Here is a 25,221-nt window from a genome sequence, read left to right as displayed (position 1 = left end):
GCTTTAGTTTTGGTTATTTGAGAAAAGCAAAATAATTAGGGTAGGTTATGTATACTAGTTTTATATCTACTTTGTAAACATTGACTTTTACTCTCATTTTGGGGGGTAGTAAAAGGAAACTCCAATGTGGTATTTCCACTTCCAGTACCAAAAAATTAGTATATAAATAAACCTATTAGAATTTGGGTATGCATTTCAATAAGAACAAACAATAATATGTTTTCAAATGCAAACTCCTTTTCAGGTGAAATTACATATGGTGGCAGAGTTACAGACACCTGGGATCAAAGATGCCTTCGGACTGTCTTGAAAAGATTTTTTTCTCCTGAAACATTAGAAGTGGATTATAAGTATTCTGAATCAGGTGAATGACATTTCAGTATTAAGGAAAATGTTTTTTCCAAGGAGTTGTTGACAGCATCTCTCAGTTTTCCATCCAGGAGCTCTCTGTGTCCATTCCTCAAAACCCAGTCCCCACGCCCACCCCATCCCCATGCTTGACCCCTAAAGCGGGTCTGGTAGTAAGAACACAAAGAGATATATTGTGCAGTAACCACTTTGAGTTATTTCTGCTTTAAAGTTGGTTGTATCCTGCCTAAATGTGTTTGCAAAGTGGTATAAAGCTGGAGCCCTTAACAAGGCACACCTTTCAGCAGCACATCCCTGGATTCTCAGAGTCTTGAGATGTTCTGGAGGAGACACCCTGAAAAGGGTAGGACACTAATCAGATGCTCAAAGTCTCAAGGTAAAGAAACTAGACACAGCAGTGACAGCAAGGAGGATGGGAAGAACAATCCCTTTTCTGGGGAGGCAGTGATTGTAGCGACCATCGGAACCAGGCAGAGAAGTACCAACCTTGGCGGCACAAAGCTAGTCTATTTGAGACATATTTGCCTTCTGTGTTTTCAATAACAGGCATCTATTTTTCACCCTTGGCTGACAGCCTACAAGAGTTTAAGGACTACATTGAAAATCTGCCTTTGATAGATGACCCAGAAATATTTGGAATGCATGAAAATGCCAACCTAGTTTTCCAGGTATGTGACCTGTCAACTTAAAATACATATTCATGTTATGTATATAAATTTTAAGCATCAATATTCACCTCACTGGCTCTGTAAATTATAATATTTTTAAATAAACAAATAAAATGAATGTTTCACCTCAACTTCAGCATTTGGTTCCAATTTAGCCTGTCCCCTCCGGATCCTTCACAGAATCCCAGGATTGCCATGCATTTTCCTGTCACTGGCCACCTACCTCCATCCCCCAGCCTTCTGCCTAGTCCATAATCTACATGCTACTCCACCGTTAACATAGGAATATGGATGATAATCCAGAGAGTTCTTTCTCTTTTGCCTTTCTCCCTCCATGCTGGCATATTTGTATCATATTACACAAAGGTTTATGGATTCACAGATGATTAGGTTATAAAAGTGCAATAACAAATATACAAGGCAGATGAATTAAGACAACGTTCTTTAAAAGCGTGGTTCAAGGTCACAATACCAGACCACAGCAGTGGGTCCAAAGAGCAACTGGATAATTTTACTCCTCTAAGACCTTCTGAGGCTGCACTCTTACCCTAGGGCAGTCCAAGCTCCTCAGCATGGCACTCAAGGCTCCCCATGACCATGCACTTCATGCCCTTCCAGTTTCATCATCTGCCATGGTCAAGCATCTGTGAGTGACCCAAAGCCATGGAATGAGGTATGTCCCTGGAGGCCCTGGAATACTCTAAAGGTTGGGGACTAGGTTGGCCTCACGAGGCTGAAGGGAATCATCTTCCTTTTCAACTTAAGTTTTGCCCCTACAAGTGTTAGAGGGTAAAGTCTGCCTAGATATCAAGGAATCCTTGCCAAACAACAGTGTAACTTCCAGAGAAAGAGCCAATAGGTCAATGCTCTGACACCTTATGTCATATTCTCTGCCATTAAAATTGCTTTGCTATTCAGCAAGGAGTTAGAATAACATAGCTTGGTTTTCATTATTCTACTCTCAGGAGGAAAAAGAGGTGACCAAACCTAGTGATAATATTCACTCATGTCTGACTGTTGGCTTTGAGCTGGGGGGATGTGCTGGGGGTGGTGAGAGAAGGGAAAAGGGAGTGTGGATGTGCTAAGACTTGCTGCATCCCATGAGAAATGCAGCACTGTTGGCAGAGGTCACATTCTCGGCAGTGTGTACCTGGGAGTGTAGTTTTTTGTGTTTTCCATTGGTTCAGAATGACTGAGAATGAGTTGGCAGGCATGTAGTGAGCAGCGTGGTATGTTTTTCTGTCCAGCCTTCCTTCTTCCATTTCTCTGGGATAGCATATGCCCTACTCCCACCTCTTCCCTTTGGAACAACTGCCCCTTCCTCATTCCATGAAATGCTGGTAAGACTTCCAACCACCCCCTTACCTTCACAGAGGTGGGCATGCGACTCAGGCCTGGCCAAAGGCAGCACTCCATCACCTAGCCACTTGAATTGGTCCAGGGAGTAGGCACATGGCCCATGCTAGGTGAATGAGAGTCATTTCCTGAGATAGTATACACAGATGCTGGGACTGGAGAAGGGCTTTCTCTTGCCTCTGGAATCACTGGCTGGGAGACTATACATCTGCAGCTGTCTGTGGCCTTATCTCTCATACCTCCACACATCCCCCTCATCACAGAGAAGAAGCTCATCTGCCATAGGGAAAGAATGAGAGAACTAACCAAGCATGTACAGGACAGAGAGCATTAGATCCATTCATGCCTGAGAACCATGCGAGTTGTGGTCTCTTCTTCCCAGCTATATGAGCCAACATACAGCCAACACTTTCTTTGCTTTAACTGGTTTAGGTTAGATAATTCTGCCTTGTGCCATCACTAGAGTCTTTACACAAAAGATAGGAGCCAGCCGGTGGCATGGTGGTGAAGTTCACGCGCTCCACTTTGGTAGCCCAGGGTTCGCTGGTTTGCATCCTGGGCATGGACCTGCACCACTCATCATACCATGCTGAAGTGGCGTCCCACATACAAAATACATTACAGTACAAAACAGAGGAAGATTAGCAACAGATGTTAGCTCAGGGCCAATCTTCCTCGCCAAAAAAAAAGATATAAATGATTCCTTCCTTAGCCCAGCAAACTACACTTACATAGATGCTTACTAGAAACTAGTAAAGAAAATTGGACCTTGACCTGTGCACATCAGTTGGAGATACAAGGAAGAAATTTGCCTGCCAAGAAAACAATGAGCATAAGTCAAGGGCCATCTACATAAACTGTCTGTGGGCAAACAAAGATCTATTATCTGTTTTTTCATTAGAAGCTGAGTAAATGGAAAGAAAACACTAACAGAAGCTGAGTAAATAGGGAAAAAAAACCCAACATACTGAAGAATAAAGGACAGAAAACCATCCAGAAGATGCAGACTTACCCTCTGCAAATCAACTGCTGCAGAAACCAGACCTGTCATAAGACCCAGCCTGTATGAAAGAAAAAGCCAGAACTTGAGAACAGGCTGACATGTTTATACAAAAGATGCTCTGAGATGTGTGAGAATGAAATATTTCAAAGAAACAAAAAATACCATGGATTAAAAATTACTTTGGAATTAATTACTACTACAGAATTAAAAACTACTTTGGAGGCTTAAAGACCAGAACTGGTATACAGATTATCACACATGTGGTGTAGGGAGCAAACTTAATAAGCTTCCCAGAATGGAGATTAAAATGTCCGAAAACAGAAAATGGTGAGAGATGTTAATAGATATGGAAGATAGTGCAAAGAGATTCAACAAAACAAGAAGAAACAAGAGCAACAATTTTTTGCTATGCTGAAAAGAAAAAAAAAGTGAAGCTATGCCTGGACATATTCTGGCACAAGTTTGGAGCTACAATAATAAGAAGAAGGTCACGGTGGCATCTAGCCCACTCCATCCCCAGCCTCCTCCAAAAAAGGTATGGCTGGGCCACCATATTAGTCAGAATGGACTCACTTATGTTGCAGCAAGAAAATTATTCAAATCCCAATGGCTTAATTCAACAGTTGTGTTGGTAGGTTGATAGAGGGGCTCTGCTCCACACAATCACTCAGGGACTTAATCTAGCAGAAGCACTTATATTGTAGCTGCATTAACTAGAACAAATGGCCCCTTCATTCACTGAAGCACGGCAGGAGAGAGACTAGAGAATTACGCATAGGCTTTTCCACTGCCTCAGTCTACACAGTCCACCATCACTTCAGCTCACATTTCATTGGCCAGAATAGTCATGTGACCCACCTACCTGCAAGGGTATAAGAAACAATAATCTTTGCTATGCCCTAAAGGAGAGGAGAACTGGGAATGGGTGCTCACTAGAAGTCTCTAACTCAGTTATTATCATAGGAAGTAACAGCAGGCTGGCTGCACTAAATGTTTCAAGACTCTTCCATCCAACCAAGAAGTCAAGAACTAAAATGGAAAAGTCATAATATTAAGTGATTGGCACTGAGCAAGAAAATCAAACTATTTAACCATAGCATTAGATAAATAATTTCATATATGTCTTTAAGATATAATGACTATGTCAAATGTAATGTCTGAAAGACTGTCTATCATGTAATATATAATTTTAACAATCAAGATCTAAAATTCCAGGTTCTGAGCTCCTCTCACAGGTAAGTGCATGATGAGTGTTGTGACTGGGTTTCAAAGCCAAGGACTAGAGATTGGAGAGGGATAGATCTGGAGGGCCCTAGACAATACCATGGAACATCCCACCACCCATTCTAGATACACAATTTCACACAGGCATCTAAACATGAAACACCAAAAGAATTACCCTCACAAGACCTGTGTGAGAGCTATATAAAGGAAACTTCTAAGAGGTTACAACAAATATACATGAGCACAATACTATGTTTCTGAATAGAAGAAAAATCTAGAAACATTGAGAATATTTAACTGACCTTAGAATAGGAATTTCTAAGCATAAAAAAGCAATCAAAAAATAAATCACATTAGAAAGAGACAATAGATGTGACTATATCAAAATCATAGAAAATTAAAAGACAAATGACAAAGCAAAACATTTGAAACCAAAATAAAAACAAAACCAAGAAAAAGTTAACTATCCACACATAGGACATTTTCCAGGATTGATCACATGTTAGACCACAAATAAAGTATCAATAGCTTTAAAAAGATGGATATTATGCAAAGTATCTTCTCCAAGCATAATGGGATAAAGTTAGAAATCAATAAAACTATAGTAATCAAAGCCATGTGGCACTGGCCTAGAGACAGACACACAGAGTGATGGAACAGAATAGAGAGTCCAGAGATAAACTCTCACCTATATGGTCAGATAATTTTTGACAAGGGTGCCAAGACCATTCAATGGGGAAAGGACAGTCTTCTCAACAAATGGTGCTGGGAAAACTGTATATCCATATGCAAAAGAATGAAGTTGAACCCTTACCTGACACCAAATACAAAAATTAACTCAAAATGGATCAAAGACATAAATGTAAGAGCAAAACAATAAAACTCAGAAGAAAACATAGGACAAAAGCTTTACAATATTGGATTTGGCAATGATTTCTTGGATATGACACCAAAGGCACAGGTAACAAAAGAAAAAATAGACAAATTGGACTTGGTAAAAATTTTAAAATTTTGTGCATCAAAGGCACTATCAACAGAATAAAAAGGGAACCCACAGAATATTTTCAAATCATATACCTGATAAGAGATTAATACCCAGAATATATAGAGAACTCCTAAAATTCAACAAAAGAACAACCCGATTCAAAAATGGGCAAAGGAATTAAATAGACATTTCTGCAAAGAAGAAATACAAATGGCCAATAAGCACATGAAAAGATGCTCAACATCACTAGTCATTTCAGAAATACAAATCAAAACTACAGTGAGACTCTACATCATAGCCATTAAGATGACTACTATCAAAATAACAGGAAAAAACAAATGTTGGCAAGGATATGGAGAAATTGGGACCCTGTGCACTGTTGGTAGGAATGTAAAATGGTACAGCCAGTGTGGAAAACAGTATGACAGTTCCTCAAAAACAAAAGTAGAATTACCATATGATCCAGCAATTCCAATTCTGGGTGCATACCCAAAAGAACTGAAAGCTGGGACAAGAGCAGATATTTGTATACCCAAGTTCATAGCAACATTATTCACAATAGCTAAAACACAGAAGCAACCCAAGTGTCCACCAATGGATAAATGGATAAGCAAAAAATGGTGTGTACATACAATGGAATATTATTCAGCCTTAAAAAGGAAGGAAATTCTGCAATACGCTACAACATAGATGAACCTTGAGGATATGATGCTAAGTGAAATAAGCCAGCCACATAAAGACAAATACTGTATAATTCCTCTTACATGAGGTAGAGTGGTCAAAATCATAGAGACAGAAAGAACAATGCTGGTTGCCAGGGGCTGGGGAGAGGGGAAAATGAGGAGTTATTGTTTAATGGGTATAGAGTTTCAGTCTTACAAGACGAAAAGAGTTATGGAGATGGATGGTGGTGATGGCTGCACAATATTATTGGTGTGTTTTTTTTGTTTTGGGGGGGTTTTTTTGAGGAAGATTAGCCCTGAGCTAACTGCTGCCAGTCCTCCTCTTTTCTGCTGAGGAAGACTGGCCCTGAGCTCACATCTGTGCCCATCTTCCTCTACTTTATATGTGGGACGCCTACCACAGCATGGCGTGCCAAGCGGTGCCATGTCCGAACCTGGGCGAACCCTGGGCAGCCGAGAAGCAGAACGTACGAACTTAACCACTGCACCACCGGGCCGGCCCCTATTGGTGTTTTTAAAACCACTGAACTATACACTTAAAAATAGTTAAGATGGCAAATTTTATGTGTATTTTACCACAAAAAAATGAGGGAAAAAACTATCCTTATTATAGAATTATCTCCTACACATCCATAATAAAAAATACAAAAACATGTAAAATACATGAATAACTTATAAAGATGTAATACAGATGGCCAATGAAGACAGTTTTTTGTTTTTTTTTAAAGATTTTATTTTTTTCCTTTTTCTCCCAAAAGCCCCCCAGTACATAGTTGTATATTCTTCGTTGTGGGTCCTTCTAGTTGTGGCATGTGGGACGCTGCCTCAGCATGGTTTGATGAGCAGTGCCGTGTCCGCGCCCAGGATTCGAACCGACGAAACACTGGGCTGCCTGCAGCAGAGCGCGCGAACTTAACCACTCCGCCACGGGGCCAGCCCCGTGAAGACAGTTTTAAAGTGTCTAACTCTGTTAATCCTCAAAGTGCAGGACAATGAGAAACTATTTTTACCTATTAAATTTGAAAAGATTTCTTAAGGAATGATATCAACTCTTACAAAGATACAGAAAGACAGGTCGTCTGATACACTATTGTTTGGGATGTAAATTGACACAATGTTTTCAGAAATCAATGTAGTAATACTCAGTTTTAAAATATTCCTTTGATAATATATCATTTAAAGAATTTCAAAGATAGTGGGTGAAATTCATATACAGATAGTCTCTTCACAGACTTCTATAAAATCTAAAAACTAGAAATGTTCAAAAAAGCAGATAAACAACTATATCCATTATGGTGCATTCACATCGCCTAGTGCCCCACAATCACTTAAAACATGTTTTATGGAGATTTTTCAGTGATATGAGAAGATGTTCATTAAACTGAAACAGAATGAATACTACATAAATTGTATGGTCTCAATTTTTTTTCAAACTACATGCACATATACACAGAAAACATCCAAGTGGATGAAAACTAAAGTTATATCTCTGGAAAGCAGGATCATGAATATTTTTTCTTTATACTTTTCTCTTTGCTAAATTTTCTATAATCCATATTTTTTCTAATTAAGAAATATGTTATTTAAATAAAAGTATGTTCTAAAACCGCATTCTCATTATCTTTTCCTCATCTTTATAACTGCCTTTTAAATGGCTAGCTAAAAAATTTTTGGCCTTTTTTTTTTTAAGTAGATTAGCCCTGAGCTAACATCCACTGCCAATCCTCCTCTTTTTGCTGAGGAAGATTGGCCCTGAGATAACATCTGTGCCCATAGTCCTCTACTCTATATGTGGGACAACTGCCACAGCATGGGACAGTAGGTAGGTCCACACCCGGGATCCGAACCTGGGAATCCCGGGCCACCAAGCGGAGCGTGCAAACTTAACCCTGCTGCGCCACCAGGCTGGCCCTGACTATTTTTCATTGTGGTAAAATATATGTAACACAAAATTTACCATTCTAATCATTTTTAAGTATACAGTTGATTGGTATACAGTTAAGTACACAGCTGATTAAGTACATTCACATTGTTGTTCAACCAAAAAATTTTAAATATAACACTGACAACTATGTACTGTGCATTTCCAATGAGCAAATTTTACCAACTCTATCTTTAACATAAAAAATATAATGTCCTTGTTTTTGACAACTAGCATGATTTCTATAAGTAAACCATATGTGCTGCAAATTATTTTCTGAGAATCTGAGTCTTCACTGTTCTGTCTCTTCCCACCGTTACAGTACAAAGAGACCAACACTTTAATCAACACCATACTTGAGGTTCAGCCAAGGTCGTCTTCTGGTGGAGAGGGGAAAAGCAATGATGAAATTGTCCAAGAACTTGTTTCTTCTGTCCAGACCAGAGTTCCAGGTAATAAATAATTCTTGGCATCTGTATATAACGAGACTTTTAGGAATAAGCTCAGAGAGCTGAGTGACAAGCAGGTGTCCAAATTTGCTTATTATGTAGACTTTTCTTTACGTAGAGAGCTCTTATGTGGAGCTCTCCATTTATAGACTAGAAGCTACAGCACCTCCACGGCTCAACTGCCAGAAGCATTAGAAGCAAGTTGATTTCCAGCCCAGTGTAACTTTAACCAGACTTTTTCCTGAGCTTCCTATTGACTCTAGACCTGTGCTGGCCAAGACAGTAGCCACCAGCCACATGTGACTACTTAAACTTAGATTTAAATAAAATTTAAAATTCATTTCCTCAACTGCACCAGCCACATTTCAAGTGAACACCACAGACAACATTTTCATCACCATTAGATGTGCTGTTACACAGTCCTGCTCTAGAATCCATTTCATTTTTTTCTCCATTTACGAGAAATAGCTAAATTAATTTCACCTTGTTTTCTGGGGAATCTTCCTGAATTATCACAGAGATCTACTTTCACACTTTTCTTAAAGTGACTTAGATTTAGATTTCTCAGTCTATTGTGAAACTAAACTGTTTCTCTCTCTATGCACAACACTTGTGACGCCAAATGTGTGTTTTCCATCACATTAAGCAATTCTCCAACTCTCTGGACACCCGCTGGGTGTTCTACAATTCAATTATGACACTAACTATTCAGAGCTAGCACAGACCCCACAGATTAAGGGCTCAGTCCCACAAGACTGCCCCCCCCCCCTTCAGATGCCAATCACAAGTCTCGGGTTGTGATGTGCTCTTCTGAAGACCAGCTCTAAATCGAGGGTTCCCACTACCCGCTTCTCGGGTTCAGTAATTTGCTGGAGCAGCTCACAGAACTCAGGGAAACAGCTATTTAGATTTACCAGTTTATTTTAAAGGATATAATAAAGGATGAAGATAAACAGCCAAATGAAGAGGAACATAGGGCCAGGTCCAGAAGAGTCCCTAGTGCAGGGGCTTCTGTCCCGTGGAGTCAGCGTGCACCACCCTCCAGGCACCCTCCAGGTGGATCCATTCACCAACCCAGAGTCTCTCCAAACCCCTTCCTTTAGGGTGTTTACCCACATGACTGAGAAATCATTGGCCATTAATGGTTAACTCAACCTCCAGCCTCTCTCCCTGCCCGGGAGGTCACAGGTAGAGCTGAAAGTTCCAACCCTCTTATCACCTGGTTGGTTCCCCTGACAACCAGCCCCCATCCTTAGGAGCTTTCCAAAATTCACCTCATTAACATAATCTCAGCTGTGGTCAAAGGCTTATTTTGAATAACAAAAGACACTCCTTTCACCTTCATTTCTCAGGAGCTATTTTAGGAGCCTGGGTAAAAAACCAAGTATTATAAAAAATGATGCTCCTATCACTCTTATCACTTAGGAAATTACAAGGGTTTTAGGAGCTCTGGCCAGGAGCCAGGGACAAAGACCAAAATATATATTTATTACATCACAGTATCACAGACTGAGTCTTGCCAATACTCTTAAGGCCCCCAGAAGAAAGGGGGCTGTGGGACCTCAGAAGCCAGTTATCTGCCTCTTAAAACAGGCCCTCAAAAGAATGTCTACTTGCATAGAAAGTTCCATTGATGTTGAAGCAAACTGAGTTATTTTAGGAAGCAATTTTTAATAAAACTAAGATGGAGGGGTAGGTGGAAAAGAGATGAAGACAGCTGGCTGGCTGGAGAGACAAGGTACTTGTTTCTTAGAGTTCCATTGACACCTGGGAGGTTGTCCTCTCTAAGTTTCATAAAGCTGATACTTTCACTGTGAAATGATCAGCGATGCCATCTGCTGAGACTGAGGGGACAGGGACACAATGGCTCAACGAGAGAACTGAGGGTTTGGGATGGCCCTGAGGGAGTGAGAGAAGACCAGGGACAGGGAGCGCAGCACTGTGGATGGACAAGAGACTGGACTAACTCCCACTGCTGTGTGACTCTTCGACAGCAGCCGAAATGTGAGTGGTCAAGAAGCGTTTGGTATATGTATTTCAGAGCCATTCGTTCGCTCACGCTTTGCTCAGATATGCAAGGAAAATGCAGTTCCTTCATTTTTTATAGCTTATATGAGCCTCCATTTGCTGGACTGTAGGAAAAAAGAAGAGTGAAGTTTTTGATCCAGATTGAACCACGGGCCTGTTTAATAATTCAGTCAGACCCTCTGAGTAATGCTCAGTAACTTGGAACAAATGCCAAGTCTCTCCCATCTCTCAATCTCCCACCCCTAACCCCTCATCTTCGAGATGCTAAGCAGGTGTGCAGGGAAAAGTGAGGCTTACATACTTGCATGGCAGAGGAGAAGACTCAGAGTCCCTGGCACCTCTGGTCTCAGGGATGCCCTTTGTCTCCCCAGTAGTTGCTTGTCCGGCTAGCATTTGCCACTGACGTCTGCATGGCCTGACCCCCATTCAGCCTTGACCCAGACGGGAGAGAAGTTGGCTTTAAGAAAGGTTAAGATAAGTGCATTACAATAGCAATGTTATGAGGACAGAAATCAATGATAATTGATCTGAGGAATCAGCTGTGTGTGTTTCAGAAAAACTAGAAATGGAGAGTGCTTCTGAGAGCCTTTTCGTCAAGGATCCTCAAGGACGCCTCAACTCGCTGACCACCGTTCTTGGACAAGAAGTGGACCGGTTTAACAATCTGCTGAAGCTAATACATGTATGAGCGCTCACTGCCATCATTGCTATGGGGTATCAAAGCTTTGGGGAGAATTGTCTAATAATATGAATTTTCCATTCCCATCACTTCAGCCATTTTGGATGTACTTCCATTTGGATATGCTGACAACTCTTCAAACCCAATTTATCTGAGATTGAATTCACCCTTCTCTACAAGGCTGTGTTCCCTGTCTCTAATAATGGCTTAGTCAATATGTGACATTACAAATCTTCAGTCTCCTCATTATCCGAACTTACACTCTTAGCATTACCATTGACTCTCTAGAAATTTGATCAGGCATCTAAGCAATCAATTAAGAGAGATTCAGTGCTTTTCCTGATGTATAGTTTGCAGCTAATAACATAGTCTTTATGAAGACTATAAAAACCAGAGTTTCTCAGAGTGTGGGCCACAGAACACCTGCATGAGAATTCACTATGCTGCACGTTCAAAATGTGGATTCCCTGATCGCACACCAGACCTACTGAGACAGAATTCCTTGAGGTAAAGCCTGGGAATATGAATTTTAAATAAACCCCCCCAGAAGATTTCAATGCAACTAAAATTTGAGAACAACTCTTTGGTCCTTTGTCTTTTGCGCAGGAATGCTTTCTCTCTGGATGGCCGAGTTTATAATGATGGCTGAAGGCCTTCCTGGATTCTCTGTGCCTAACTTTGATAAGGGAAACACAAAAACTATTAGAGACCAAATATTGAGCATTAACAGGAAAACTTTTACTGCCAAGCAGGGACCAAATACCTAGCACAGAGTCAAGGCTCAGTGATAAGATTGGAGAGGACAGCTGGGGTTAATCTTTCAAAGCCAAAGACCATCTGTCCCCTATTAGGAAAACAAAGTCTCCGAATGTTGCTGGTTGGCTGGCAATACCTAGGCTTGTGGACTGGGCAGACACTGGGTCAGCTGAATATATGAAGTCCTCAACGTGGGACTAAGGCTTCTGGTCAGATATATATCAGTGTCAGCAGGCCAGGTATCCAGTTCAGGGCTTATCACCTCCTGTATTGAATGAATCAGGGTACAGATTAAGCTTCTGTGATAAGGACCCCCAAATACAGCGGCCAAAACAAGATGGAAATTCACTTCTCTCTCCGCGAACAGCCCAGAGAAAGCCCTGTCTAGTTAATCTTGCTTTGTGAGCTCCTCCAGGGACCCCAGCTGGAAGGGTGGCTCTTCCAGCTTTAACAGGTAACTTCCAACTCTGGATCTAAGGTGGCTGCCGCAATTGGCCCTTTTTACCAGTCAGTGGGATGAGGGAAACAGAGGGCCAAGGGAAAGCAACTTCCTCATAAAAATGTGATCCCGAGTTGCGTACATCATTTCTTCTTGCATCCCATTAGCCAAAACTTAGTCACATGGCCACGCTCCAGCTGCAAGGGTGGCTGGGAAATATAGTCTCTGGGTGGATTGCTCTGTGCCCAGCTAAAACTAAGGAGGTACTATTGTTCAAAGGAAGAAGAGATGGATGCTGCTTATCTCTTGCCTCTTCCACATCATGACCTTTCACCCACTTGAAGATAGACAAGTCTGAATGTGACTTCCTCCATAAAATCTTCCTGGAACACCAGTCCTTACCTCCACCACCGGATGACTTAGGAGCCCCTCCTCAGGCTCTATCATTTCCGGTGTCTGTGTATCTCACTCTGCTTACCACGTTGTTTTGTAATTACCCCTCCATGAGTATGGCTCACCCAATAGAAAATGAACTTCTGAAGAAAGGTGGACTGCTATATTACTCATCCGTTTTTCTAGTGCCTGACACATACTAAATAGTCCATGAATATTTGAATGTGCAACTGAACAAATCTGGCTCTCAGGCCTCCCCATGGTCATTTCTTGTGCTCAAACAATAATGTCCCCCAATAATAGAGGCATTCACCTAATGGAAGTAGAAGGCGGAGGCGTCCAGGGAAAGGCAGCCTACAAGGCAATCAGGAATCACAGCAGAGCACTCCCACTGAGGGAGGGGTGGTGGCCACCACCACGCGCTGGGCCTGCACCAGAGCCCTTCCTCACCCTCACCTCTGCCCAGTCCTGCCTTGCCCTGGCTCTCTCCCAGCCTCACCTTCACCTCCCCCGGGAAACAGCAGGGCAGTACCAGGATGGCAATAAGGAAGGCCAAGCAAGGCAGCCGCTCCCAGGGCCTTGGGGCTGCCATCTTGGTGAGCTCACTCTCCTCCAGATCATTACAGAACTGTGAGTCAGGGCAGAACCTGGAAGAGATGAGGCCATCCTATTATTCAGGATTCTAGCCATAGGAGAGAACATTTTGGGGCGCACTTTCTCCCATCAAACGCACCTGTCTGTTGGCTGCCTCCTCTGCAGAGTCGGCTACAATGCAGCCTCTGTCTGTTTGAAGCAGACCTAGAAGGCGCTGGCAGCCTGATCCTCCATCTCTCTGACTTCAGCCTTCTCTCCACATTTTGAACATATCTTCTACTACCTTTTTCCATTCCCAGTGTCTGTGGTAGGCCACCGTTTCAGCCCTGACTGAGGGCCTCCTTGCTGCACTCTGCTGCAAATGGTTCCTCAGATCCTAAGGGCAAATCTAATTAAGCGTCTGCTTTTTTATACCACTGCCTCTTGTGAAAAGAGATAGGAGGAGGGGAATAACTCCATGAAAAGGATGACCAGCCTTGTTTCATCCACATCCTCCCTATCTCTAGCACTATGTGCGTGTGGTCCTGGAACCTATTTTTTGCATCAACATAAATTTGGCCTCTAACATCTTCTTATAGTATTTTCCAAGTATATGGCAGTCCTTTTCACAAAACTGGAACCCATGAGGGCCATCCAGTCTATATGCCCCACCTTCATCTTTAGCCAGGCGGCACATATGACCCTGTACTTCCCATGGCTGCTGGCCCAAGGTCTCTCAGAACCACTGCCTGCCTCTATCTTCTGCTGAAGTGAGGGGAGGATAAAGGGCATGTCTTAAGAAGTAGTGTTTCCAGTACTAGGAGACTGTCTGGTATCCGCTGAAAGATTGGTCAGATCTAAGAATCTCCCCTTTCTGCCATAACTCCTGGGACTGCCAGCACCCCCGGGCTGAGTTGGCCAGTGGCATGAGGTAGTTCCCACATCCTCAGCCCCGCTCCATGGTTCCCAAATCACTAACCGTCAGGCCCATTCTTCCTTCAACCTGGAGGAGAACAGGACTTTTTCTAGGCTTCTGTGGATATTTCTCCTCCTTCCCTTCTTTCCACTTCATTGGATTATGCTACTGCCTGCCTGAATGGTCCCCCACCCCCAGGTTTTACACTCCATGGTCACATGTGGTAAAAATGCATGAAAGATTGGAGGGTCCAGCCCAGCAGATGGTGTGTAGAGAGGATGGAACCCAGCAAGTGGGCCTTTCAGCCCAAGGCAGTACCTACCACCACAACTGAGTGTCCTTCCCACTTGATAATTACATCTGTGTGGGGCAGCAAGCCTTTTTTGTTCTTTCAGACTTCTCTAGAAACACTCAACAAAGCCATTGCTGGACTTGTGGTGATGTCTGAAGAAATGGAAAAAGTGTATAACAGTTTCCTCAACAACCAGGTTCCCTCTCTGTGGTCCAACACAGCCTACCCTTCCCTGAAGCCACTGGGATCGTGGGTCAAAGACCTTATTCTGAGGACTGCATTTGTGGACGTAAGAAAATGCACTTCTTTGGGTTTTGATGAATCTAGCAACACGGTTGGCCCTGAGGTCCTTAGGAAGCCCTAGCTAACTAAAATATCGACAGCTTTGAGGGATCGTCTGAGTCCAAAGAAAAAGAAACTTCCAGAATGGCATCACTTTAAAAGTCTTATGCTGATTATAATGTAGTTTGCCCTAGGCCCTTATCCTCACATCCCAGTTTAATTCCAGGCCTTGGCATTTCAGATCTAGTTCATGGGACCCCACTGTGCGGTACAGAACAAATCTGAAATGGGTCCAAACTGCCAGGTGTGACCTTGCTGCTGTCTCCCTCTTCTGTACTCTCTGTAATAACCAGGTTCTGGGGTGGTGGTCAGGCTAGTGGGTGGGGAAGGGGGACAGAGCAGGGAGTAAGAATGGGGCTAGTGACTAACTTGGGACTGGATCAGATACGGCCTCCTGAGAGGTCCTCCAAAATATGACTTTGATTTAAATGACAAACTCCATCTCAGAAAAACAGTACATTATGGTATAATGTTTCTCCTTTAGTTGTGGCTCAAAAGAGGACAGCCTAAGTCCTTCTGGATCTCCGGTTTCTTCTTTCCACAAGGATTTCTAACAGGTACCAGTGCTTTCCCTAGAAAAATCCCACAGGAAAGATGATGGTTTGTTACATGATGGGTTTCTAGGAACTGGGAAAGTGGCATGGCTGCTAATGTCCTAACTATGGCGCTCTTGTCTATAGGGCAGTCCAATAAGGCCCAGCTCTTCCCCGCTTGCTGGGGAAAAGCATGACAGAAATAGCAGATGTTCCCCCTACAACCTAATCCCTGCCCCTCTCAGGTGACACAAGTGCCAGCACTGCTGCCCCTGTGAACGCAAACAGTGTGCCCCCAATGCCCCATGTGACCCCTGCTCAAGGACACCACCTGCTCTGGCCCCAACTCTGAACAGCTTCCTTCCCTCTAAAAAATACTCCTGATGTCCCTCCAGCAGCCCTGGGAATTCAGGCTGGGAGCCCAGAGAGGACCAGGGCCTCTGGGCCACTAGACGCTAATCAGCTGAGCCCTTAATCTGTCTCATTCTGAATCCCTAATAAACAGCACATACAGGACAAGCTGAGCAAGATTCTAACATTGGGGAGATTGGGCTCTGAAATCCTCACTGGCAGAGCAGTGCACTTCAGACTTGGCCTTCTTCCCTCTCTTTCCAGCCAAGACCAAAATTTGTATCTGCCTTGGCTCCACCGCGCCCAACATCCCCCCTGCAGGCTCCCTGTCTCTGTGAACTGATTCAGAATAAGGTGTTAATGGTCGGGTCTTCTTGATAGAGAGGAAGCTCCCTAATGCTAGAGCAGCCTTGGGGTGAGTGGGGGCCAAGTTCAGGAGCAGCGGCCTCGTTTGAAGGACCCAGCTTTCTGGTTTTCTATTTACAGGAACTCTTCAAAATCATGCTCGGAAATACAATTTGCCTATAGACGAGCTGAATTTCAAGTACAACATGATTCCTACCTATCGGGATCAAGCTGCAGTTATAGAGGCTGCCAAGACAGTCCAGTTTGGACAAGAACTGCCCATGGACATGGAGGTATTCTCCCCATGACTACTGTTACACCAAAGCAGCTTCTGTCCCACTGTCGCTCAATATCTCAGCCAACCTCCCCTGCCCCTCCCCTACTGCCTCCCAGAGGGGCAGGATGGGACTCACACCCCTAAGACAAGCTCCCCAATTAGCAATGACTAGATAAGAACTGCTTAAATTAGTCTGATTTGTTGAAATATTTTTTAAAGCAATACTGTTTTATTTCTTTAGATACTAACTTGGTTCTAAAGCCAATTTGAATGTGGGGTGGGAGATGGGGGTTTACACACCCACAAGCCATTCTCACACGCAAGCTGGGTGATTTACAGTTCAACTCAATCCTGACACTATCTACCCAGAAACAGCATCAGATCCCACAGGTTAAGGGCTAAGTCCTACAAGACTGTCCCTGTCCCTCCCAACTTCAGACAGCAGTTGTCACCTGTGCTTCTCCCTCTAGAGTGGCTCACAGAACTCAGAGAAACTACTTACTTACTAGATTACCAGTGTATTATAAAAGGATATAACTTAGGAACAGCAAGATAGAAGAGGTGAATAGGGCAAAGCACGGACAAAGGGCATGGAGCTCCCAGCTCTGCAGGCGTGCCACTCTCCCTGAATCCCTATGTGTTCACCAGCCCAGAGTCTCTCCAGATCCCATCTTTTGGGTTTTCACGGAGGTTTCATTACACAGGCATGATTGATCAAATCATCGACCATTGGTGATTGAACTTGATCTCCAACCCCTCTCTCCTCTCCAGAGGTCAGGGGTTGAGACAAAGTTCCAACCCTCTAATCACAGGGGTGGCTCCACTGGCAACCGGCCCCTAACCTTAGGTGCTTTCCAAAAGTGACTTCATTAACATGACAAAGGACATCTTTATCACCCTCAATGCTCAGGAAATTCCAAGGGTTTTGGGAGCTGGGAGTCAGGAACCATGGACGAAGACCAAATATATATGAGAAATATATTTTGGTCATCTGAATAACCAAATATATGTTTTTCTTATTGATCACCATATCGCAGATACCTACAGTAACTTTCTCCTTGTGGAGGCACTATCGTAAGAGGTTAAAAGCAAGAATTTCAGAAGCAGGCAGGCCAGAGTTTAAATTCTGACTCCCCCCTCGCCAGCTGTGTGTACTAGAGCAATTACTAACACGTCTGCACCTCGATGTTCTCATCCATAAAATGGGGCTGACGCCACCAATCTCATAGTTGTGGGGCAGTGTAAATGAAACTGCAGATGTCATGTGACTGGCACCTTAGTGTGCCCACAATAAATAACGATTATTATAGGCTGAATTTATCAGCTGTCTCCTAGTAGAAGTGATATGCTAATTTCATACATTACATAACTGATAGGAATGCACTAAGGAAGCAGTTGAAACTCTGCTTACATAGTTTACACCCGCCAGAGCAGAGGTTCTCGAAGTGTGGTCCCCAGACCAGCAGCATCAGCATTACCTGGGAACTTGTCAGAAATGCAAATTCCAAGGACTCATTCCAGACCTACCGCATCACAAACTCTGGGCTGGGGCCCAGAAACCTGTGTTTTAACAAGTCCTACAGTTTGAGAATCACTGCTCTAGAATATCAGCAATTCTCAACCTGACCCCAGGTTAGAATCACCTGCAGTACTTTTTAAAACTCCCAGTACCCAGGCTATACCCCATTATATCAGAATCACCCCACTTACATCAGGCATCATTATTTTTTAAAGCCCCCCTAGTGATTCCAGTAGACAGCCAGGGACGAGAACCACTGCCGACCTGAGCACCCAGCTTAGATGCGCTGAGATATTGATGGGGGAGGGGAGCATCTGCTTCAAAGCACCTGTCCATCCCAGTGAGCCTTGTAAATATAGTTTTCTATCGGTGCCATGAGATCAAAGATCTGCTCCAGATTGCTCTTGCCAATAAAGTACTCACACTAACCAATCAGTGTAGGTAGGGTTGAATGGCTTTTACTAAACTTAAAATATCATGGTATTAGTAGGAATTGCTCCTGGGTAATTCCATCCGTATCCACCCCACTCAGATCTGATTGCCAAAAACTCACACAGGTCAGACTGACCCCATATTCATGGCTTACTCTATGAAATACTATAACCCCATGCCTCTGAATTGCCTGTATCTTAAAATGATAATAAAAAGGCTTACATCCTTAAGGAAATTTGTTTTAGCATCGAATTATTTTTAAAAGTAAGAGGAAAATAAATTTAGAGATGCACTCCTCGTTATTTGGAGACCCTTCTTAGTCAGGAGGGCAGAACTCCAGCCAGGTACAGCAGGCCTCGCTGAGGCCTTCCAGGATGGTGCAGGATTTTGGCCCTGCTCTGTGCCTGGCACATTCTGTCTGCCACATAGGCTGACTCTGATGGACAGAAGTTTACAGTGACTGCCGGGCCTCTGTCCCTCCACCCTGCCCCGTTCACACCACATCTCCACTTGGGTCGTATGCACTGAGCCATGACAATGCCTTAGAATCTCTGCCTTCTCTGAAGACCTCAAGTTGTCTAACTGGCCTGTCTCCTGGTCCTCCCAGCAAATGTCTGCAAGAGACTGTTTAGACAGCTCTAGTTCTGTTACACACAAGCAGGGCCGCCGTTAGCCCCTTTGCTGCCTTTGTGCAGTTCAGGAAAAGGCACTCCCTCTGGGTGGATGCCCACGTGGCTCCCACACATGGCTTGGCAAGTGGCTAGCAGGACGCTTTCAGCCTCCACTCAGGCAAATGTGCACACACGTACATAGCAGCCTCCAAAACAGGAAGGCCCATTGCGCTCAAAAGACAAAGTCCAGGACACTAGAAGGTCACCACCAGCCCAAAAGAGCTTACTATCCTTTTATTCTTATGTCTACACTGCCTGATCCTCTGCCTGCAGCTATGAAGCTCCAACTATTGAATTATCCAAAATTTGCCCCCAGAACTGGCCAAATTCACTCAGTGTTTAAGGAAGAGGGACATAGAAGCCCACAATTGGCAGAAATTGTACACCAGTGGTGACATCTGATCACAGGACATTGAGGGCAGAGTCTCTCTCGCTCTCTCTCTCTCTCCGCCCCCCTCCTCTCCTTCTCCCTGTTTCTCCTCTCTCTCTCTCTCCTTTAATAGAAACATTAGAAATTGAGCATAATTTCTTTTAAAAAAAAAAAAAGGAGCTTTCCATAGGCACTCTGCAAATGTTATTGCAGATATATAATCCATCTGCTAGGAAGGCACCCAGATCCTTGAAAGACCTAACTGAACAAAGAAAGATGATAATCACAGCCCTCTTATCCCATCTGCTTCAAAATGAGAAGGAAGAGGTCATAATATCATGATATGCGATAGTCTGAAGCCCATAAATGGGTTTCCCAGGGTTATCCCCTATTAGACATCTTGGTGGAGTATGAGTTTTGGTGTCAAAATAAGAAGCAAGTAATTTTACCTTTCAGAGCCTCCATATTCTCCTCCCTGGAATGTGAGAAATAACAGCAATCTATAATTAACTCACTGATGAGGATGTGGGACGCAAGAGACATCCCACAGCTGCTGATCCCCTTCTCCTCTTCTCACCTTTAAATTTCTGGTATCTTTCAGTTGCCCTCTCCTGAGGATGGCGTACTTGTTCATGGAATGTTCATGGATGCTTCTCGATGGGACGATAATGAGATGGTGATAGAAGATGCATTGCCCGGACAGATGAATCCAATGCTGCCTGTGGTGCATTTTGAACCTCAACAAAATTATGAGCCAAACCCAACACTTTACCACTCCCCACTTTATAAAACAGGGGCCCGGGCAGGAACACTGTCAACCACAGGTAAGGACATTCTAAGACTGGTACAAATAATGACCAAATGCAAACTACAATCAAAGTCCACACAGAAACCTATAATATGCAAAGGCGGATCTTGAGCAAATTAGCTACGCTTAAGATGAGGCCACACTTATAACATACAAATTTAGAAATGTTGTAAATTTTGTTTCTTTTAATACTGAGTGTGGATTGATGTTATAAAACTAATGCTTGCCTCTATTAGTCTTATAAGTAGAAAATAGAGTTCATTGGGCAGTGACTTCTAATTTTAAAGCGATGGACTAAGAAGACACTAAAATCTATCTCTCACCAAATCCATCGAGACTCATCATAGAAAAGAGATTTAAAAATAAACTAATGAATAGAATGCGATGCCAACAAAAGGGAAATCTGAGTGGACCTGAAACTGAGATATAGCCCTGAAAAAAGGAACCAGATAGGAAAAAAAAGCCATTATCAACCGACAAGCTAAAGAACTGAATGCAGGCGGCTAAAGGGTGAGCAAAGGGAAGGCACTGAGAAAATCCCTCCAAATACCTCACAACGAAATTTAAAAAAAAGTGATACTGTGGAAAAAGTCAAAATTTCCAACATTTATCTACTATACTAGCAATCTAGAAGGAGAAAGTAGAGAGAATGAAAGAGTGATAATATTTGAAGAAATAACAGCTGATAATTTCCCAGAACTGAAGAGACACTTGAGTCCTCAAATTACCAGATCTCACAAAGTCGTAGGGATGACTTTTTAAAACATAAATAAAGAAATAAACAATCAAATTTCGAAAAGAAACAGAGATATATCAAAGTGATACTTAGGACTATGAGAAAGAAAGAAAGAAAATCCTCAAAGCAAAGAAATAAAATGTATTAATACACTGAAACTAAAATTCCAGAGATTGAGAATCTCATTGCCAAACAGTGCATATAAAAATAGGGAAACATCTTCAAAGGGCTGAGAAAAACAACTTTGAACCAGAAATGCAAAAGCAGCCAAATTATCATCCAAGAGGGAAGGCGTAATAAAGACAGCCGTAGACATACAAAGGACATACAAAGCCTCTGAATTAGTCACCACTGACCCTCTATTTACCACACACACACACACACACACAGTTAAACCGTTAAAAGTTTGACCATAAAAACTCTCATACACTGCTGGTGGGAATGCAAACTGGTGCAGCCACTACGGAAAACAGTATGGAGATTTCTCAAAAAGTTAAAAATAGAACTACCATACGATCCAGCCATTCCACTACTGGGTATCTATCCAAAGAGCTTGAAGTCAGCAATTCCAAAAGTCCTATGCACCCCAATGTTCATTGCAGCATTATTTACAATAGCCAAGACATGGAAGCAACCTAAGTGCCCATCAACAGATGAATGGATAAAGAAGATGTGGTATATATATACAATGGAATACTACTCAGCTGCAAAACAGAACAAAATTATTCCATTTGCAATAACACGGATGGACCTTGAGGGAATTATGTTAAGTGAAATAAGCCAGTTAGAGAAGGATGATCTCTGTATGACTCCACTCATAGGAGGAATTTAAAAATGTGGACAAAGAGAACAGTTTAGTGGATACCAGGGGAAAGGTGGGGTGGGGGGTGGGCACAAAGGGTGAAGTGGTGCACCTACAACACGACTGACAAACATTAATGTACAACTGAAATTTCACAAGATTGTAACCTATCAATAAGTCAATAAAAAAAGAAAAGTTTGACCATAAAAATGATTTTAATAGTTTGTAAATAAATTTCCAAATGATAGAAATATGGGAGACGGGGCAGGGCAGAAAGAAGTAAAAACTCTTCCTCATTTGAATGGAGAATATAGATACTGATGATAAATATTTATTGGTCTAATAAAATCTTTAGTTAAACTATGTTCTCTGGGGCTGGCCCTGTGGCGGAGAGGTTAAGTTGATGCGCTCTGCTTCAGAGGCCCAGGGTCTCGCCAGTTCGGATCCTGGGTGTGGACCTAGCACAGCTCATCAGGCCATGCTGAGGGCGGCGTCCCACACAGCACAACCAGAAGGACCTACAGCTAGAATATACAACTACATACTGGGGGGTTTGGGAGAGAAGAAGAAAAAAAAAGGATTGGCAACAGATGTTAGCTCAGGTGCCAATATTTAAAAAAAATAAAAAATAAAGTAAAATTAAAAAGTCTGTTCTCCAAGGGTAACATAGAGAATAAAACTAAAATAGACACTCCTATCACATGCCTTGATCTCCCACTCCTATGACAAATCTAAAGTATTAACAGGTATTTGTTTAATTGATAATGGTATGTACAAGTTTCTGTGTGGACATATGCTTTCATTTACCTTGGATAAATATCTAGGAGCAGAATGATCATATGTTAGGTATATGTTTAACTTTTTAAGAAACTGCCAAACTGTTTTCCCAAGTGGCCATCCAGCAGTCCCTCTAGGAGTGGGTGAGGGGTCCGCTTCCTCCAGACCCTCCCCACCACTTAGTATGAGCCATCTTTTTAATTTTGGGTGATAGATAGGTAGATAAATAACAGTGGTATCTCGTTGTGGTTTTCATTTGCATTTCCCTAATGACTAATGACATTGACCGTCTTTTCTTGTCTTCTCTGTCTTCTCTGATGAACTGTCTGTTCAAATCTTTTGCCCACTTTTTGAGTCATTTGTCTTATCATTGACTAAAATTCAAACGGGAACTCTGTCTTTCTGGCAAGAGGAACCAAGAAAAGGTAGAAATTAAAACGATGTTGCACTGGCACAAAATACATCTATTTAGATGAAATGCACTAGATAGAGAGCCTAAAGATACACTGTGTGTATGCGGAAACTTGACATATAATAGCAGCCTCATTTAAAATTGGTCAGGAACAGAGAAGTTCCTCCACAAATGGTGCTGGGAGAATTGGTTATACCAAACTTAGATCCTTAACTCACATCACATACAAAAATTAAATCACTGATGGATTCTACAGACTTAATCATCACTAAATTTCAAAATTATCAACCCTAATGAAATAATGGCTCTCAGTAATAATCATCAATGGCTGCTAATATCCCAAAAAAGAAAAGCATCAGACACGAGGTGCTTCCTGATGGAAGTACACACCACCTATGAAGTATTCTTACCAAAAAACTCAAACCTGAATGTGATCACACCTCTAGATCTAACCGGCCCTTTAGAAGCATAGAGGAACATGTTTAAAATTGCCACACAGATGCTGGCAGCAAAATCCAGACTGTGGGGAACTTTACAGGACAAACAGCCTGGTTGTTTCAAGGGAGTGGCAAAAAGAACAGAGGGGGAAGCCACCAATTGAAAGAGATGTAAGAGACATCACCGCTGCAAGGCATGAACCTTATTTAAATCCTGAATCAAACTAACGGTTTGAGATATACATATAATATGTATATATAATATATATATAGTGCATATGTACTATAAAATGTCACTCAAGCACCTGCCAAGGCACATGCAGGAAATGGCATACAAAGGTAAAGAAATGGGAGAAATAGGCACTCTCTGCTGGAGATACCACCACCTTCCCCAGCTTCCACAGCTGGAGTTTGCTATGGATGCAGTGCCAGAAATGCAACTCCCACCTTGAGGGAAGGACCCTCTTCTCACCCGGGTCCTTCCTCACGCAAACCCAAAACAAAGAAACTGCAAAAGTAACCTCTTAATCCAGATGTCCCAGAGCTAAGGACAAAATACCTGTGACTGTGCTTAGTCATCTCAGGAGCCCCAGGGCCTAACTGCAGGGTGCAAGAAAGGGTAGATGGATGGATGGATGGATGGATGGACAGAAGATGGATGGATAGATAGAAGATGGATGGATGGACAAACAGATGGACGAATGAATGGATGCCCAACCTACCAACTGCATCCCGAGTCCCACTAAAAGCTCAGACCTGAATTCTAATCCAATGCCCCCAGAGTCAGACTGCAGAGAACTTGAAATAGAGTTCATAAGGTTACACAAAGCCAAAGCTGGACAGGTCCTAAAGGATCATTTGTTGTAACATCTTTATTTTATAGTGTAAAACTGAAATCTGTAGAGGACTATTTGCCCACCATCTTTAGAGGCAGAGTCAGGTCTGGAACCCAGGTGTCTTGACTCGTAGTACAATGCTCTTTGTATCAAGGGGTTATTCTGTAAGTAACGACCCTTTTTTTCCCTTAACTAGGTCATTCAACCAACTTTGTGGTGACCGTCCTTTTACCCTCCAAGCGGTCCAAAGACTACTGGATTGCCAAGGGATCAGCCTTGCTCTGCCAACTGAATGAATGAAAAGGTGCCACCTGCTGGCAAAGAAATGGGCCAGAGCTCTTTCCTGATGGGAGAAAAAGAGTCTGCATAATTTATATGTGAGCAAAATAGTGTTACTTTTGATCTGGCTTAAAGGTAGTAAGTGTGGCTTTTATTTCTCTTATAACCTAAAATAAAGTGTTTTGAGTTTCTCTTTCTGTTGGTAATTCAAGCCCCAATGTGAAAGCACTAGGTTCAGCACCCATCTCTCAAACCTGCTCCTCCTCCCCCAGGTGAGAGCCAGGGAACTTCCCATCAGTAACCTGGGCGCTCCTTGGGCAGAGTCAGAACTCAGCACTTCCTAACACAAAAGGCCCAATGCACACTTCAGTCACACGGCCCCGGGTGCTTCCATTTCTAGAACAGATCAAGGCTTAGAGCCCAACACATGGGAGGCTGATGCAGCGACCACAACAACTGGGAGCCAATGAGCAAGATAACAAGACCTTGGCCCACGGAGCTAGTGCCCCCGCTCTGTGGGGCTGTTACAATCCTTAGAAGAATCTGTGCTTTCACAAAGT

General features: G+C 42.8%; 1 protein-coding gene across 3 annotated transcripts in view; it reads left to right on the top strand.

Moving 5' to 3' along the window:
- The window catches only part of DNAH6 (dynein axonemal heavy chain 6), a 257,423-nt gene extending 232,571 nt beyond the window's left edge, over positions 1 to 24,852 (top strand). For 2 of the 3 annotated variants that reach the window (XM_001916886.5, XM_070236219.1), the window contains exons 69-77: positions 245 to 364; positions 916 to 1,037; positions 8,532 to 8,661; positions 11,241 to 11,368; positions 14,838 to 15,023; positions 15,561 to 15,633; positions 16,447 to 16,598; positions 20,176 to 20,398; positions 24,579 to 24,852. In XM_001916886.5, the coding sequence (XP_001916921.3) occupies positions 245 to 364; positions 916 to 1,037; positions 8,532 to 8,661; positions 11,241 to 11,368; positions 14,838 to 15,023; positions 15,561 to 15,633; positions 16,447 to 16,598; positions 20,176 to 20,398; positions 24,579 to 24,682 (1,238 nt within the window). In that variant the 3' untranslated portion in view covers positions 24,683 to 24,852. Of the gene's footprint in view, positions 1 to 244; positions 365 to 915; positions 1,038 to 8,531; positions 8,662 to 11,240; positions 11,369 to 14,837; positions 15,024 to 15,560; positions 15,634 to 16,446; positions 16,599 to 20,175; positions 20,399 to 24,578 lie in introns of those variants that run through there. The other variant, XM_070236220.1, reaches the window with a different exon arrangement.
- Positions 24,853 to 25,221: the final 369 nt, after the last annotated feature.

The sequence above is a fragment of the Equus caballus genome, chromosome 15 (genome assembly GCF_041296265.1).
Source record: "Equus caballus isolate H_3958 breed thoroughbred chromosome 15, TB-T2T, whole genome shotgun sequence".
Classification (NCBI taxonomy): domain Eukaryota; kingdom Metazoa; phylum Chordata; class Mammalia; order Perissodactyla; family Equidae; genus Equus; species Equus caballus.
This window is presented reverse-complemented; position numbering and strand designations above follow the sequence as displayed.